The 16829-nt window shown below is 30.0% G+C and overlaps 1 protein-coding gene and 1 pseudogene across 1 annotated transcript; both read left to right on the top strand.

The window, feature by feature from the left end:
- Positions 1 to 376: 376 nt before the first annotated feature.
- Positions 377 to 3110, top strand: LOC108319140 (glucan endo-1,3-beta-glucosidase). The gene is made up of 2 exons (XM_017550170.2): positions 377 to 491; positions 1974 to 3110. The coding sequence occupies exons 1-2, from the start codon at positions 440 to 442 to the stop codon at positions 2909 to 2911; spliced, it is 990 nt and encodes a 329-aa protein (XP_017405659.1). The 5' UTR covers positions 377 to 439; the 3' UTR covers positions 2912 to 3110.
- A 4047-nt stretch (positions 3111 to 7157) lies between these two features.
- LOC128193395 (uncharacterized) overlaps positions 7158 to 16829 on the top strand; it is a 37193-nt pseudogene continuing 27521 nt past the window's right edge.

Here is a 16829-nt window from a genome sequence, read left to right as displayed (position 1 = left end):
GAGGTTTTAAGAAGTTTCCTTCGTGAAGACTAGTATGCAGAAATTACTACTATTAGTTTTCTGAATATCAATATTATACTATTCAGTTAGTTCTTAAAATATTATTACTTATAATTAAAGTTTTTATAATAAAATTGTATATATTTTTGTCATATTTAAAAATGAAATATATTAATATTTGTTGAGTAATAATATTATATGGAGAAAAAAAAGTGTTGATAATATGTTTGAATTCCAATTAATATGCATGGCCGAAATTAGTGGTAGATAATTGAAGGAATTTGAAGAGTGAAGAAGTGATTGAAGGGGCTAAAGTCAAATATTTTGTTTGATTGGTAATAAGCACTATGGTGGTGTGCATATAAATAGAGGTTAGGCAAGAGAAAAATATACAAAAGTTGTGTTACAAATTCATTCGTTTCTTGGAACCAACACAAAAATGTCTGCCATATTGGTGTTTCTTCTTCTTGGAATATTATCTTCCATTACAGGTCTGTATGCTCCTCTTTCATGTTTTTCCTCTTTTAAATAAATATTCTTGAGTATATAAATGTAAGTTTAACTAACGTATTAATACAAAATATTAATTAATATTTTTTTTACCAAGAATTCAACCATTATTCACATTGTAATAAATACATTTTAAATTTTAACATAAAATTAAAATTCGTATTTGTCTTAAACTGTGATATATATTCTCAAACTTTTGCAATAAATAAATATATAATTTTCTTAATGCAACTTAGTTAAATTTGCTTAACATATAGCCTTGCCTGTTCAAACTCAAATGTCAAGTAATATCGTTGACTATATATAAAATATTAATATTATATTAAATTAAAATGATTATATCAATTCTTAAATTTGTTAATTTTCTAATTGTGTGAAGTTAAAATTTGTTATTTCTTTTAATTTCATTTAATTATTTTATTTGGTTTTAGAATTTACAATGTTGGCCTTTTATTTTTTTAAATGTCAAATTGAGTTTTCTATCTTAAAATAGTCTCCTATTTTAAAAATAAAAAATAGTAACACTAACATGATTTTTTATATTTTTTGAAATTTTTCCTATAGACTGTTTTAAAAAGATCACAAGAAATAAGATTTTCTTTTTACATATTGTTGCTGTAAATTATGTAAAGTTCCATAATCTTTTAAAAAAAAACTATAAATATGGAAATTTTTCACTATATAATTTTAAATTAACCGCTGAAATTGAGATATTAATTGATAAACTTTTAACGATCTCATAATGTAAGTCATAGCTGATTAAATTATTTATTTCTTTTAAGGTAACTATGATTATTTTAATATTAGAGCGGATAAATTAAAGAACTGAAGTATTGATATAAATCAAATAATAGTTGTCTAAACTAAATTAAAAATTAGTTAAAATAAATTGAACTAAACTATTTTTTATTTTATCAAATTATATTATACTTTGTGTTTTTAAAAACCTTGAAACAAAATATATTCTTTTTATCAATTTTTATATAATAATATGATATTGTTGTATAAAAAGTGATAATAAAATATATTAATTATTTAAAGAATTAGATGAACTAATCCATTTAAAAATAGAAATTTATCGATTAAAAAAAATAATATACAAGATTTATCATTTAATATGTTCCGTGTAGATAAAGTATAAAAGTATAGTAATATTATAAGTTATATACAATACATAACATTCTATTTAATTATTATAAAAAAATCTACAACTGAATGTTCTTATGATATAAATCGCATATTTAGCATATTATATCTATGAATATAAAATCGCATATCAAACTTTATAAACACTATAAATATATGTACGTATATATATTATAAACAGTATAAAATCACCATTAACACCGATTCCAACTTTGTTACATGAATATCTAGCGATGGGGTACCTTCGTTCCAAGAAAACTACGCCATGGTTGTCTTTATCTTCTTCCAATGATTTAACTTTGTTAAACACAATGCAGCTGCAGAATCCATAGGAGTTTGCTATGGAGTACTTGGCGATTCTCTACCATCAAAGCAAGAAGTTGTTGATCTATACGAAAGCAATGGCATAGGTAAAATGCGTATATATTTTCCAGAAGCAGACACACTGGAAGCTCTAAAAGGTTCAGGAATTGAGTTGATCATGGACGTGGCAAGGGAATCTCTTCAATCTCTCACAGACCAAAACGCTGCCATGGATTGGGTGAACACAAACGTGGTACCCTATGCACAAGAAGTCAATATAAAGTACATTTCAGTAGGAAACGAAATTCGTGCAGATTACAACGAGGCTCAGTACATTTTGCCTGCCATGACCAACATTCACAATGCAATTTCATCAGTCAATTTGCAAGGTCAAATCAAAGTCTCCACAGCAATAGACTCAACCCTAATTTCCAACTCCTACCCACCTAATGATGGAGTTTTCAATTCAGAGTCATACATAAAACCCATTGTTGAGTTCTTGAAGAACACCGGAGCCCCACTTCTTGCAAACATTTACCCTTACTTTGCTTACATTGGTGATAAAGAAAACATTCCTCTTGAATATGCTCTTTTCACCCAACAGGGGGAGAACAGTGTTGGGTACCAGAACCTGTTTGATGCAATGCTTGATTCAGTATATGCTGCACTTGAGAAAGCGGGAGCAGGTGATGTGGAGATTGTTGTTTCTGAGAGTGGGTGGCCATCTGCAGGTGGAGATGGAGCTTCAGCAGAAAATGCAGCCACTTACTATGCCAATTTGATTGCTCATGCAAAGAGTGGAAGTGGAACTCCGAAGCGACCAGGTGGGTCTATAGAGACTTACTTGTTTGCAATGTTTGATGAAAGTAACAAGCAGGGTGAGGAATCTGAGAAGCATTTTGGTCTCTTCACTCCTGATAAATCACCTAAATACCAACTCAGTTTCAATTAGTTCAAATTCAGACAGATTTATATACATAATCTTCTTCTTTAGTTTCAATAAGTGTGGGGTCTTCCCATCTACTCAAATGTGTTTCTACCCTTAAATTAACAATGTCAGAGATCATCTTTTGTTTTGTAATATTTTTACTTAGTTTGCTTAAATAAATATCAACCAAATTTATGTTGGTTTATTTCAATCAAAACATACTTTAAGATTTGAATAGTTTATGATGTCATTTTGTTCACTTTTCTTTATATATATATATATATATATATATATATATATATATATATATATATATATATATATATATATATATATATATAGTATTTTGTGTCTTGAGTTTTTTTTTATTATTAATTTAAAATTGGTGATGAATTTTGATGATTTTTAGATGATGGTATAAAGATATCAGTTAGAGTGATAATAATATGATTTTGTGAATGTAGTGTGAATATCATTAATAAAATTAAATATTGAGACTTTATTTATGATTTAAATAACGTAATGAAGAGGTAATTAAGGAAATGAAAAGTCAATAGGGGTTCTTATATATGTAATTTTGTGGAATAAGTGTGTAAGGAATTATACTAATTTAATGTTTACTTTCAATTGGGATAAAAAGAATTGCTTTTTTTTTTTTGCTTTGATGGTAAGTATGTTAGCATGTTAAAAGTATTTAATGTCACAAAAGTTTACTAAAGTTGTGGATGATTTTGTTTGACTTTTAGTGTCTTTCATGATAAAATAAAAAATATATTTATTAACTTTGATGAGACAATGACAGAATATGTTATAAGGTTTCTTATAATTAATAAATTGATTTAATTATAATTTACTTTGTTTATTATATTTTTTTTTACAGTACGTATTAATTGAATGTTGATCACTAAAAGATAATGTTGCACATACAAGTAGGGAATATAACATAATAGATTAATCATTCCATCGCGTATAAATTCATTCTTATTTGATCAGTATGAATTGTTTCATCTTCACTTAAGGATATATATGTACCCGCATTCGTATTTGTCTATTCATTATTTCAAATATAAATAATTTTTTATAAAAAATAACAACAATAAAATTTAAGTATTCAATGTTAAAAAAGACGTATTTTTTTATCTAATGTATAATATCAAGTAATAATAAATTATAATTATATGAATATCAAATAAATGTATCAAATAGATAAATATCTAATAATTATATAAGAGAATAAAAGTGATTAAATATATGTCTTAGAAATAAATTACAAAAAATGAAAAACCAAATAAAAATTAATATAATTTTTTAGATGATCTAATAAATTAAATATAGTGTAGTAACTTAAAATCGAGACAAAATGAGCATTTAATTTTAGTAAATTAAATGTATTTTAGTTACTTAAAATGGAATTTAAAATATTTATAGTAAAGATATTTTCATGTGGTGCACGCTTTTTGTCTTCAAAATTTTTTACTTTGAAATCAAAACAAAATATAGGATTGTCAATGATGAAATTAAATCATTTTTAAGATGGTATTTAAAAATACTTATTCTATTGAGAGATAATAATTATTTTTACCAACTTAGATACTTTTTTCTTGTTAAAGGTATATAAATGAGTTCAAAACTATGAGCGAACTCCATTGATCACGTATATAAATCTAGTTGAGTTGAAAAATTATATTTTTTAAAAATATGATCAAAGTAAACTCAATTCAATTTATTTGTGGATTAAATTGTTCAACCAGATTGGTCATGAGTTAACCCTATAACCTACCAATAATTATCATTTATTATTTTTTTTTCATGAGTTCCCATATTATTGTTTACCACTTTTAATCATATAAGTTGACAATTTAATATCTCTAATAATACTAAAATTTTGTTTAATAATATTTGAATGGTTTAGATACTTAATTAATTTGTTTGCTTAATTATATAATTACACACTTTGATTTTCATTAACTATCTTTAACAATACTCAATGATAAAATAGATGTTTTAATTATTGCTATAAATAAATAAAGTGGGTGAATTCATTTTATTATATTATAGTAAAATATATAAAAGGATAAATTATTAACTCACATTACAAGAAAAATTGTATTTATATACAGAATTTTATATACGGATTTTTATCCGTATATAATGTGAATTTTACATACGGTTTTTTTATATGGATCTGAACAATGGCAGTACATACGGATTTTCCGTATGTAATTGGGGAAAGTTTTATATATGGATTATCCCTTTGTAATATTGGTATGTAATATTGGCGTGTTTAGGCACGAATTTTTCCAAAGATTGATCCGTATATAAGGTCGTATGTAAGTGAAACATAATATTATCTGTTGATTTTAAATACGGATAATGAGTTAATAGTAATTAAAAAAGAACATTTAGTAATTAAAAAATCACTTTTAGTTCAGCATGTGCACTGTGGACTGTTCTCACTCTGGACTCTTCTCAGTCTCGATTCTTCTCACTCTCGGGCCCTAACCTTCTCCCCCTTAATCTTCTCACTCTGGAGCCCTAACATTCTCCATGCACTCTCTTTTTCCCTCACACTCATTCTTCGTGACCTAAATCAGTTTGCAACTCTGTTGGTCCGTGAGCTCACACTCGTTCTCCTTCACTGAAACGGTAACCTTGCAGTCATTCTCCGTCGTGGGACGGGAACCCTCTTTTTCCTTCTGCCGAACCATAGTGTGGCATTGGAGGCATCGTTTTCCCTGAGTCGAACCGTATTTGTCCTCGTACTCGAACCCCAGTAAGTAGTTGAAGCTTTGAGGTTCTTTTTTTTTTTCGTTTTGCTTTGATTGTTGTTACATTGACCTATTTTTGGTCATTGTTGTTTGGAGGTTTGAAATTGCGATTAAGGAAACATAGGTTGGTTTCGTCGATCTAGAAGATATAAGCTTGAGCTGACATTCTCTTCTACACCTGGTAAGTTTCAATTGTTTAGATTTAGGCTTGTCTTAAACCTTGAGTGTTATTGAAAATGGGTGTTCAGGGAGGGGATGGGATGGGATGTTGATGGAGATGAGTTTTTGTGTTGAGGAGGTTGAAAAATGCATGAAAGTGTGTATTCCATTTGTGTGTTTACTTCTGCATCCTGAAATAAGTGGTAATTAAAAGATTTCATAACCGTCACATTGTTTTGAAGTTATCGGTGTTTTCATCCTTTAAGGTGCAAATGTTTGAAAACAACTAGCTTCTTTTGTTATCAGTAATAGGACAAGTGATGAAAATGTAAAATCATTTTCTTTACTAAGCAAACCCTTAATTACTTAAGCATTGTTCTTGTTATCATACAACTCTTGTGCAAGTGTTAGGATAATAATGTTGTAGCCGTTGTAATCTTCTTTCATGTTTTGAAGCTAGAAGATTATTATTTTATCTAGTTGCATGATATTCTTGCAGATTGCAGAATTTGTGTTTGGAATGCATTTGACGGAAGCTTAGTACATTCATTGACTGGGCATACTGAGTCTGTAAGTGTTTAAGGTTGGTTTTGGTTTCTCTTCTTACTTTGGTTTGATATCATTTTCTTCTTTTGTAAATATAATGTATGATGTCAGATTCTGGCTTTTTATGTGATATGTAACTGAAGCATCTTATCTGATGGCAAGTGTTGTGTTTAAGATTTTGTTTAAGAAGTTGGTTAGGATTTAGAGTATAATTTGATTAATGTTTGAAATGATTGATAGAGTCCAACATTAAACCAATACACAAACAACTTGTGGTCCATTTCATGGTAGCAAGTTTGTTTGGTGAGACAGTAGAGTGATCTTCAATTAATGAGTATACTTTTCATACTGCAAATTGCTCTAACTGCAGTTCCATTATGGCATTCAACACGCTTTCATTGCTTTGCAGCAACAAGCATCGTTTTCCACTTAAAAGATGAATCATTAACTAAGTTTTCTCTTTGTATTCTTGTGTTTTCAACTACCAAGAGTTTATAACTGAGTTAGAGTAGGGAAGTTATAATATAGTTTTTGGAGATTTAAAATAACCAAAGCATAAAAAACTAATACGTATTTATTTATAGACTAATAACATAACATGATCATTTAGATCTTCTAATATCTTGCATAATCCTCAATTATCTTATCCAATATTCATCTTTTTTGTCAACAGAGAAAGGTTTCATGGAGGACTAACCATGAAGAAAAGGTAAAAAAAAATTTCCACACCAAAGCATCTCATAGATCATCTGAGATGTTTAATAAAGCTCGAACACAAGGAAAAAAAACCTGATTGGATGGGGGATATTGTTTGGAATGGTCTTCTAGAGAAGTGGAACATGCCACTTTATAGACAAAAGTGTGAAACGACCAAGAAGAGCAAGACATATGACAAGGGTGGTTGTTTGCACATTGGGGATCCATTAGCGTGCATGAGCATGCTATTCGTCTGGTATGATGACATATCAATTTATTTTTACATTTCTACTCAAACTTTACAAATATTTGTTGTTATTAACTTACATCTTCTTTTCTTGCAGTAACAGGAGCTTGGTCGGTCAGTGCATGTCAATGAAATATTTCAGCAGACACATATTCGAGCATCAACAGGAGAATTTGTCGATGAAAGGTCTAGGCGGACACATGTTAGTTTCTACTAATTCTATTATACTCTTTATTAGGTTCTAAATCTTAGGTCTACCTATTTAACGATAATCATGTATTCATTTAACAGGAAGAATTTCAAGCAAGATTTTCTCAAATAAGATCTGAGACTGCATCTGTTGGTGCTTCAGCATGTGCTCCCCTAGACCCTGTAGACGAGGAAAGATTGAGGAACCAATGTTGGTTGGACGTTGCTGGTGGAAGGTACAAGGGATGCGTATACGACATTGGAAATGTCAGTGCTCACGATGACTGTGTCGATAGTTACATACAACAGACACATGCATCTTCTTCTCAGCAACCGATTGTAGAGGACATTTTTAACCTCCAAACACGAGTATCAACCCATGATGACCAACTTCGACAGATGAACTCTCAATTGCAAGGCTTTATTGGCGTCATAATGCAATACCTTCCGCCTCCTGCAGTCGCAATTGCACAACAATTTATTCAATCCCAAAATCAGCCACAAACTAATGTTCAACCACAACAACCACATCAACCACAACAACCACAACAACCCCAACAACCACAACAACCAACAGATCAACCACAAGATGGAAATGTTTATGGAGATTACTAGTTATGTTTTTAGAAGTAGTGTAACATCCCAAATTCTCATATTAATGTAACATCCCAACTTTTCACATTAATGTAACATCCCAAATTTTCACACTTGATAATTAACATTACATTTACGGTAACATTCCGTAATCTCACCCTTTAAAATTTCCTAGTTGATATAAGTCTATACATGTAAAAAGATTCTAATTATATTTCTTCTACTCCTCCCTTTCCTTGGTACTATGTGAGGCGACATTCCTTCATCTGCTCCCGTATAACGAATTATACGATCATCGCACATACCCAAACACAAAACACAAACAAGTAGGGTGAGCTAACATGCAACAAATCATTTATAAGACATGCATAATTACTTCGATACAAACATCATATAATAATTATGTCAAACACCCTCATACCATCGTACCACAATTCCTATTAGACACTCGTCCCACAATACCCAATAAATACCATAATACTCAATAGACATTCATTCCATAATACCCAATAAACACTCATCCCACAATACCCAATAAACACTCATTCCACAATACCCAATAAACACTCATCCCACAATACTTAACACTCATTCCACAATACCCAATAGGCACTTATCCCCACGATATTCAATAGGCACTTATCCCAACGATATTCAATAGGTACTTATCCCAACAATATGTTGATGAGCGATACAACGGAAGGTTTTTCACTTGTGATGTCATTCTTAGTCCCCTCACTATGTCCAAAACCGGCACATAGACCAGGACATTCTGCCCTCCATACCATTCATAAGGTTAGTCCCCTCACTATGTCCTAAACCGGCACATAGACCAGGACATTCTGCCCTCCATACCATTCACAAGGTTAGTCCCCTCACTATGTCCTAAACCGGCACATAGACCAGGACCTCCTGCCCCTCTCACCACATAATTCATCATTCTCTACTTGAGACTGAATGATTATTAGAGTATCAGGATAACCTCCAACTTCATGACCCTCAACATCAACATATACGCACATACCATGTCATTACAGAATCTCTCCACGAAACTCATACAATGCTCACATTCCTTAACTCATATTATACCATTACGAAATCTACCCATAATCCTCATACACATACCATGACATTACAGAATCTCTCCGCGAGACTCATACCATACTCACATTCCTCGACTCATATTATACCCTTACGACATTTCCCCGTAATACTCATACATGTTCAGATGCATAAATTCAAATCAAATAAACTTCAATCATTTCAGAAATCATACAAACTGAATATATTCCTACAAGATATATTACATGATAATTTAACAGTACATAATCTGTACACAAGATTTAAGTTAAAAACCTGTCGAGTAGACTTCCAGGAAAGAGAGGTGCGTCACAATGGACAACTTAAGTACCAAGTCTTTCCTTAGCCAAAGTGTTCCTCAACTAGTTTTTAACAAATTTCTTATTAACAGATTCAAAACAACAGCATATAATATTTACACCGAATATCAATATAGATAAACATACAGTAAGCATTAACAATATTCATACATAATTTCAAGACATGAATAATAATAAAACAGCACTAAATCATAATATAAAAGCTTAGAAAAGTTAGCTCCCCTACCTCTATTCCAGACTTAATCTCCTGCTCCGAATTTGTTTCCCCTGAAACCCTTCAGAACCTCTACTCTTCTTGCAACTAAAAATTTCTCCCTAACTCTCTCTTCTCTATTTCTCAAGCTCTCACTTGATTCCTCTTTTCTTGGTGCCAAATACCCTTCCCTCCCATGGCTATTTATAGTAAAAAAAAATTTACTATTCCTTAATATTTTAATATTATTTATTATTTTAATATTATTTAAAAATAATATTTCAATCACTTTCTCACCAAATCTGATCCTAATTTCTACCTACTACTTTCTTCCATGCTAAGGAATCCAAATGCTGAAAATTTATTTTTACTATTTACTTTTTACTATTTACTATTTACTTTTTACTATTTACTTTTTACTATTTACTATTCACTATTCACTTTTTACTATTCGATTTTCTTAAAAATAAATACTAAATAAGTTATCAAAAATTTTAACCTCTCCTTATAAAATTACTATAATTTTATATCCAAAATTTATATTTTTCTATCCATTAAAATTATTATTACTAATAAAATACTAAAATTTACTATAAATATTTTTCATGGGTCTTACATTCTCCCCAACAACAAAAATTTTCGTCCTCGAAAATTCGAAAATTTGACATAAAAAATAAAGTTATGATTATTTCACCTTATCTTCTAGTTTCCTTGTAAACTCATTTACTCTACTTATTTTGTGCATAAAATTTCTAGCATCTCAAATTGAAATGCACTCACGAAAAATTTAAAATCATAAACCTTCAAAACACTCTTACTTGTCACTTCTAGCCTCGTCAAAACCACCATTAAACATACCCCACTAGTCTCAAAATAATCCATTAATGTTTTAAAAGAACTCATTACTCATAAACTATTAATCACAAAATTCCAGAAAACTTTTTATTCCTACTATAACCAGAAAGTGATTCTCCTTATAGATCCCTATTTAAGACTTTCATGTCCCTGTAAAACTCTAAGAATCATTCTTTTTCTGTAACAACCTTCCATTATATTTTCTCAACACAATTTCTACTCCTAGAAATTGTACACCTCTAAAAGCCACTTATGTTTACCAAAATTATACTAGATTGTTCCACCTTACCCTCTACTTCTATTCTCCGTAAAATTTATAATTACTCTGATGATTTCACGGAGTCCAAAACACTATTACTAAATAATTCATCCTTATGTTTTCTTTTCTATACCCATTTATCAAGAACTTGTCCAAAAGTAATACCTAATTTGAGTATGCTTTATAACATCCATAGAAACCCTTCCACACTTAAGATCATGCATCATTTCCTTCACTCGTCCTTGATGAACTTATCTGACTCTTGGTAATATTGCCTTCACCCTTAACCACACTTAATGTTCAACAATCAACTCACAATTCTTGAAGACCATAAACTTCTAAAAACATATTGGAACATGACCAAACCATCCTTTCGATCATACCCTAAACTATAATATCTATCATTCACTTGCATTGGTCAGATATCCCTAAAATACTGATCCTCATCCTTTATTTAACCTACACTAAATGTTGAACCACTATTTTCTTCACCTGATAAACACTTCCGAAATACTTAACAAAACTAGAATAATCAAACTTCTTTCGAGATTATACTCCAAATTACCTCAACCTTCATGTAATTATTTTCCTAGCAAACATTACTAGCCTGACTTAAAACATTCTTCAAGAATTAACTTATAAACTCTAAATCTTAGGAATATAAACCTTGTCCTCAAAATACCTTCCCACATCCTAAGCTAATATGAATTCACAAATTTAATGTTGTCTCTAATCCAATACCTAACAATTGTATATCTCTGATAAGACTCAACAGATCACTCAATCAACAATGTTATAAATTCTGAAACCACTTATTTTAATCTCAATAAGGTCGAATTTAAAACTAACTAGATTCCTTATCAGTACTGCACCTACTCGTTTAAATAAACCACTTATGCCACATAAGTTAAATGATCTAGAGAGATTATCAAGGCAATCAACCACAACCAACCTCAATTATAACATGCTTCCCTAGATCAAAACCATATCCCCAGGATATTTAGTGTTAACTAAATCTAAATTTTTTATCTTATGCGAACTAAAAGTAAGTATCAACAAGTTCACTCACACACATCACTGGATAGAGATCAAGGTGCGACATATAAATCTTTACCCATCCTTTACATCACCATTGAGGTTTGAATACTACCATATAACTATGCCTGATGAAATTGCTCCAATCACAACCTACAACTTCTTAATTATTCCTAATTCCCTAATCACATTAGTATTGCAACCCTCCTTTTTATCTATTTCCAAACTCTTCTTCTTCCTTATCTTGCCATATTCATAATATTAATTCAACTTACACTACCTCTACTAACTTTAATATTCCAAAATCAATAAAATTTTCAACCATAAATCATGACTCTTTAATCCTCCCATAAAAATACCAAAACTTTGCATAAGCTGAAAGCCAAAATTTTCGTACCTGGATTTTCTCTACCACTCATCATACCAAAATCACATACTCTCAAATTTTATCTCTAATACATTTACTGGAAAAATCTAACCATCTCTTTTTGATCATCCATTTAGCTTAGAATTCATTCAATACTTCATTCTTCTCTAAAGACCTCGTGTTCTCTTAACTTACAAATTTCTCCTCCTATTAAACTTTCTCTCAATCCTCTTTATGCCTTATACCACTTCTCTTCTACTCTTCTTCGTCTAATATTTGATTTATCCTTAATCTACTTTAGTATTCCTATCCCTTTTTATTTTAAACTTTATCTTCAAATCTTCCACCATTTTCTTTCTTCAGATTCCAACCATCACTGATACATCGATCCATGTTACCAATCTCACACAATGCCACTCTGTTTCTCACCAACACTTCCCTCTCTTCTGACTTCTAACATTACTGATATACTAAACCAAACTGATTTCTCAAACCTTGCTACATTCATGCTTATCCAAAGCTTCTCTTAATCTAGCCTTTGAACTTAACTCCTTTTTGTGAAACGTAAGATATCTAATCTCCTGATTTTGTCCTGCAAACATCTTAAAACATAACTTCTAAACACCAACATCTTCACTTATCCTTTGAAACTCAAATTCTAGTATTATATCTCCCTATGAAGGCTTTAACTAATTCTAATATCTTTCATAAACCTTGAGAATTAAGAAAGGAAAATCATCTCTCGTAAAAGTCATGAGTAGTTAGACACAATAATCTACTATCTAGACTTGGAGAAAATGGTAAGTATACCATTTAGACTCAATTCTTCATAGAGAAGACACGACAGACCTACGACACAAAGGTCATCCTAAGGACGAACTGCTCTGATACCATTAATGTAACATCCCAAATTCTCATATTAATGTAACATCCCAACTTTTCACATTAATGTAACATCCCAAATTTTCACACTTGATAATTAACATTACATTTACGGTAACATTCCGTAATCTCACCCTTTAAAATTTCCTAGTTGATATAAGTCTATACATGTAAAAAGATTCTAATTATATTTCTTCTACTCCTCCCTTTCCTTGGTACTATGTGAGGCGACATTCCTTCATCTGCTCCCGTATAACGAATTATACGATCATCGCACATACCCAAACACAAAACACAAACAAGTAGGGTGAGCTAACATGCAACAAATCATTTATAAGACATGCATAATTACTTCGATACAAACATCATATAATAATTATGTCAAACACCCTTATACCATCGTACCACAATTCCTATTAGACACTCGTCCCACAATACCCAATAAATACCATAATACTCAATAGACATTCATTCCATAATACCCAATAAACACTCATCCCACAATACCCAATAAACACTCATTCCACAATACCCAATAAACACTCATCCCACAATACTTAACACTCATTCCACAATACCCAATAGGCACTTATCCCCACGATATTCAATAGGCACTTATCCCAACGATATTCAATAGGTACTTATCCCAACGATATGTTGATGAGCGATACAACGGAAGGTTTTTCACTTGTGATGTCATTCTTAGTCCCCTCACTATGTCCAAAACCGGCACATAGACCAGGACATTCTGCCCTCCATACCATTCATAAGGTTAGTCCCCTCACTATGTCCTAAACCGGCACATAGACCAGGACATTCTGTCCTCCATACCATTCACAAGGTTAGTCCCCTCACTATGTCCTAAACCGGCACATAGACCAGGACCTCCTGCCCCTCTCACCACATAATTCATCATTCTCTACTTGAGACTGAATGATTATTAGAGTATCAGGATAACCTCCAACTTCATGACCCTCAACATCAACATATACGCACATACCATGTCATTACAGAATCTCTCCACGAAACTCATACAATGCTCACATTCCTTAACTCATATTATAACATTACGAAATCTACCCATAATCCTCATACACATACCATGACATTACAGAATCTCTCCGCGAGACTCATACCATACTCACATTCCTCGACTCATATTATACCCTTACGACATTTCCCCGTAATACTCATACATGTTCAGATGCATAAATTCAAATCAAATAAACTTCAATCATTTCAGAAATCATACAAACTGAATATATTCCTACAAGATATATTACATGATAATTTAACAGTACATAATCTGTACACAAGATTTAAGTTAAAAACCTGTCGAGTAGACTTCCAGGAAAGAGAGGTGCGTCACAATGGACAACTTAAGTACCAAGTCTTTCCTTAGCCAAAGTGTTCCTCAACTAGTTTTTAACAAATTTCTTATTAACAGATTCAAAACAACAGCATATAATATTTACACCGAATATCAATATAGATAAACATACAGTAAGCATTAACAATATTCATACATAATTTCAAGACATGAATAATAATAAAACAGCACTAAATCATAATATAAAAGCTTAGAAAAGTTAGCTCCCCTACCTCTATTCCAGACTTAATCTCCTGCTCCGAATTTGTTTCCCCCGAAACCCTTCAGAACCTCTACTCTTCTTGCAACTAAAAATTTCTCCCTAACTCTCTCTTCTCTATTTCTCAAGCTCTCACTTGATTCCTCTTTTCTTGGTGCCAAATACCCTTCCCTCCCATGGCTATTTATAGTAAAAAAAAATTTACTATTCCTTAATATTTTAATATTATTTATTATTTTAATATTATTTAAAAATAATATTTCAATCACTTTCTCACCAAATCTGATCCTAATTTCTACCTACTACTTTCTTCCATGCTAAGGAATCCAAATGCTGAAAATTTATTTTTACTATTTACTTTTTACTATTTACTATTTACTTTTTACTATTTACTATTCACTATTCACTTTTTACTATTCGATTTTCTTAAAAAAAATACTAAATAAGTTATCAAAAATTTTAACCTCTCCTTATAAAATTACTATAATTTTATATCCAAAATTTATATTTTTCTATCCATTAAAATTATTATTACTAATAAAATACTAAAATTTACTATAAATATTTTTCATGGGTCTTACAAGTAGGGCATCTATGACTCAAACTTATTCCCTCAAGAACTTATTTCATGTTATTTGAACTTATTATAATTAACAATTATGTAAACTTTCCTATTATGATTAATGTTAAATGCTTGTTTGTAGGTTTTAAAACTTAATTTATATGTCAAATGTTTGAATGGATATAATGGGCAGGTCTTGTGAATTGTTTGTTTGGATATAGGCAGGTCTTATGAATTGTCTGTTTGGATATGAGCAAGTATGGTATTCACGTGAATTGGTAAAAAACTGTATAACACTTATATACGGATAATCTGTATATAAGTTATATATGGATAATCCGTATATAAGTTATATACGGATATCCGTATATAAGTTATATATGGATATCCATATATAAGTTATATACGAATTATCCCTATATAACTTATATACATATTATCCGTATATAATGTTATCTACACTATATTTATATACAAATTTTTTGCCGTATGTAATCCGTATATAATACCACTTTTTATACAGATTTTGGAGGTTATATACGAATTTCAGCTGTATAATTGCGATTTTCTTGTAGTGTCAATACAACAAGTATTAACATATTTTACTTTTAATACAATAAGAAAAAAAATTACATATTAGTATAAAAAATTTAATTTCTTTAATTTTGTTTGAACTCTATTAATAATTGAGGTACTAGAAGATATATTTTGTCTTTAGTAATTTTCACATGTGTTTATTAAAGGAAAAAGAAGTAAATTATGTTTTTAAACTCTAATGGGAAATTAGAATTTGTCTTACCTTCATACTTTAATACAATTTGATTTTCAAACTTTTAAAATGAATAGATATAATTTTCTTAACTTAATTGCATCAATTTCTTTTGTCATGTCAAGTGAAATTTCGAACTGACGTTTAAAATTGTTTAACATATTTTAGTTCAAATGTTAGTTTGAAAAGTCATTTAACACATAAAAAAAAGTTAATATTATTAGGTTAAAATGATTATATTTATTAATTTTTAATGTTTGGGACAAAGATATATCAAAATTATGGACATAAATAAATTTTAATTTTGTGTTCAAGTTTAGGAATTAAAAACATATTTAACAAAAGAAAAAATTAACATTATTGTACAATTATCGTTGGAAGGATTATTATTCTTTGCTTTTTGCATAAATTTAAAATTCTTAGTAGTTAATTCAAAGTTAATTATATATTAACATTAATTTTTCCTTTAATAAACACATTTAACACCTATTCAAAAGAAACGTGTATTCAACTCCATTAACAATTAATGAAGATTAAAAAAAATATAAGTTATTGTAATAATACTATAGTATTTTTATTGTAAAAAAATTAAATATGTCAATATACTTGTTGCATTGAACTCATTATTTATGCAACATAAAATAAGTAGGAAGAACAAAATATGTTTAAGTAATTCAATCCACCTAACATATATTCATGATGAATTGTATTGAGTTGTAAAATTTTTGACTTACAAAAAATGATTAGGTTAAATTGACTCATTTTTAATTCAGTTCATAATGAGTCAGCATGTGGAAACGAAATTAACTCACTTTAACACTTTTATTTTTTA

Source organism: Vigna angularis, chromosome 5 (genome assembly GCF_016808095.1).
Source record: "Vigna angularis cultivar LongXiaoDou No.4 chromosome 5, ASM1680809v1, whole genome shotgun sequence".
Lineage (NCBI taxonomy): Eukaryota > Viridiplantae > Streptophyta > Magnoliopsida > Fabales > Fabaceae > Vigna > Vigna angularis.
The sequence above is the reverse complement of the archived record's forward strand: the minus strand, read 5'-3'. Positions and strand labels throughout refer to the sequence as shown.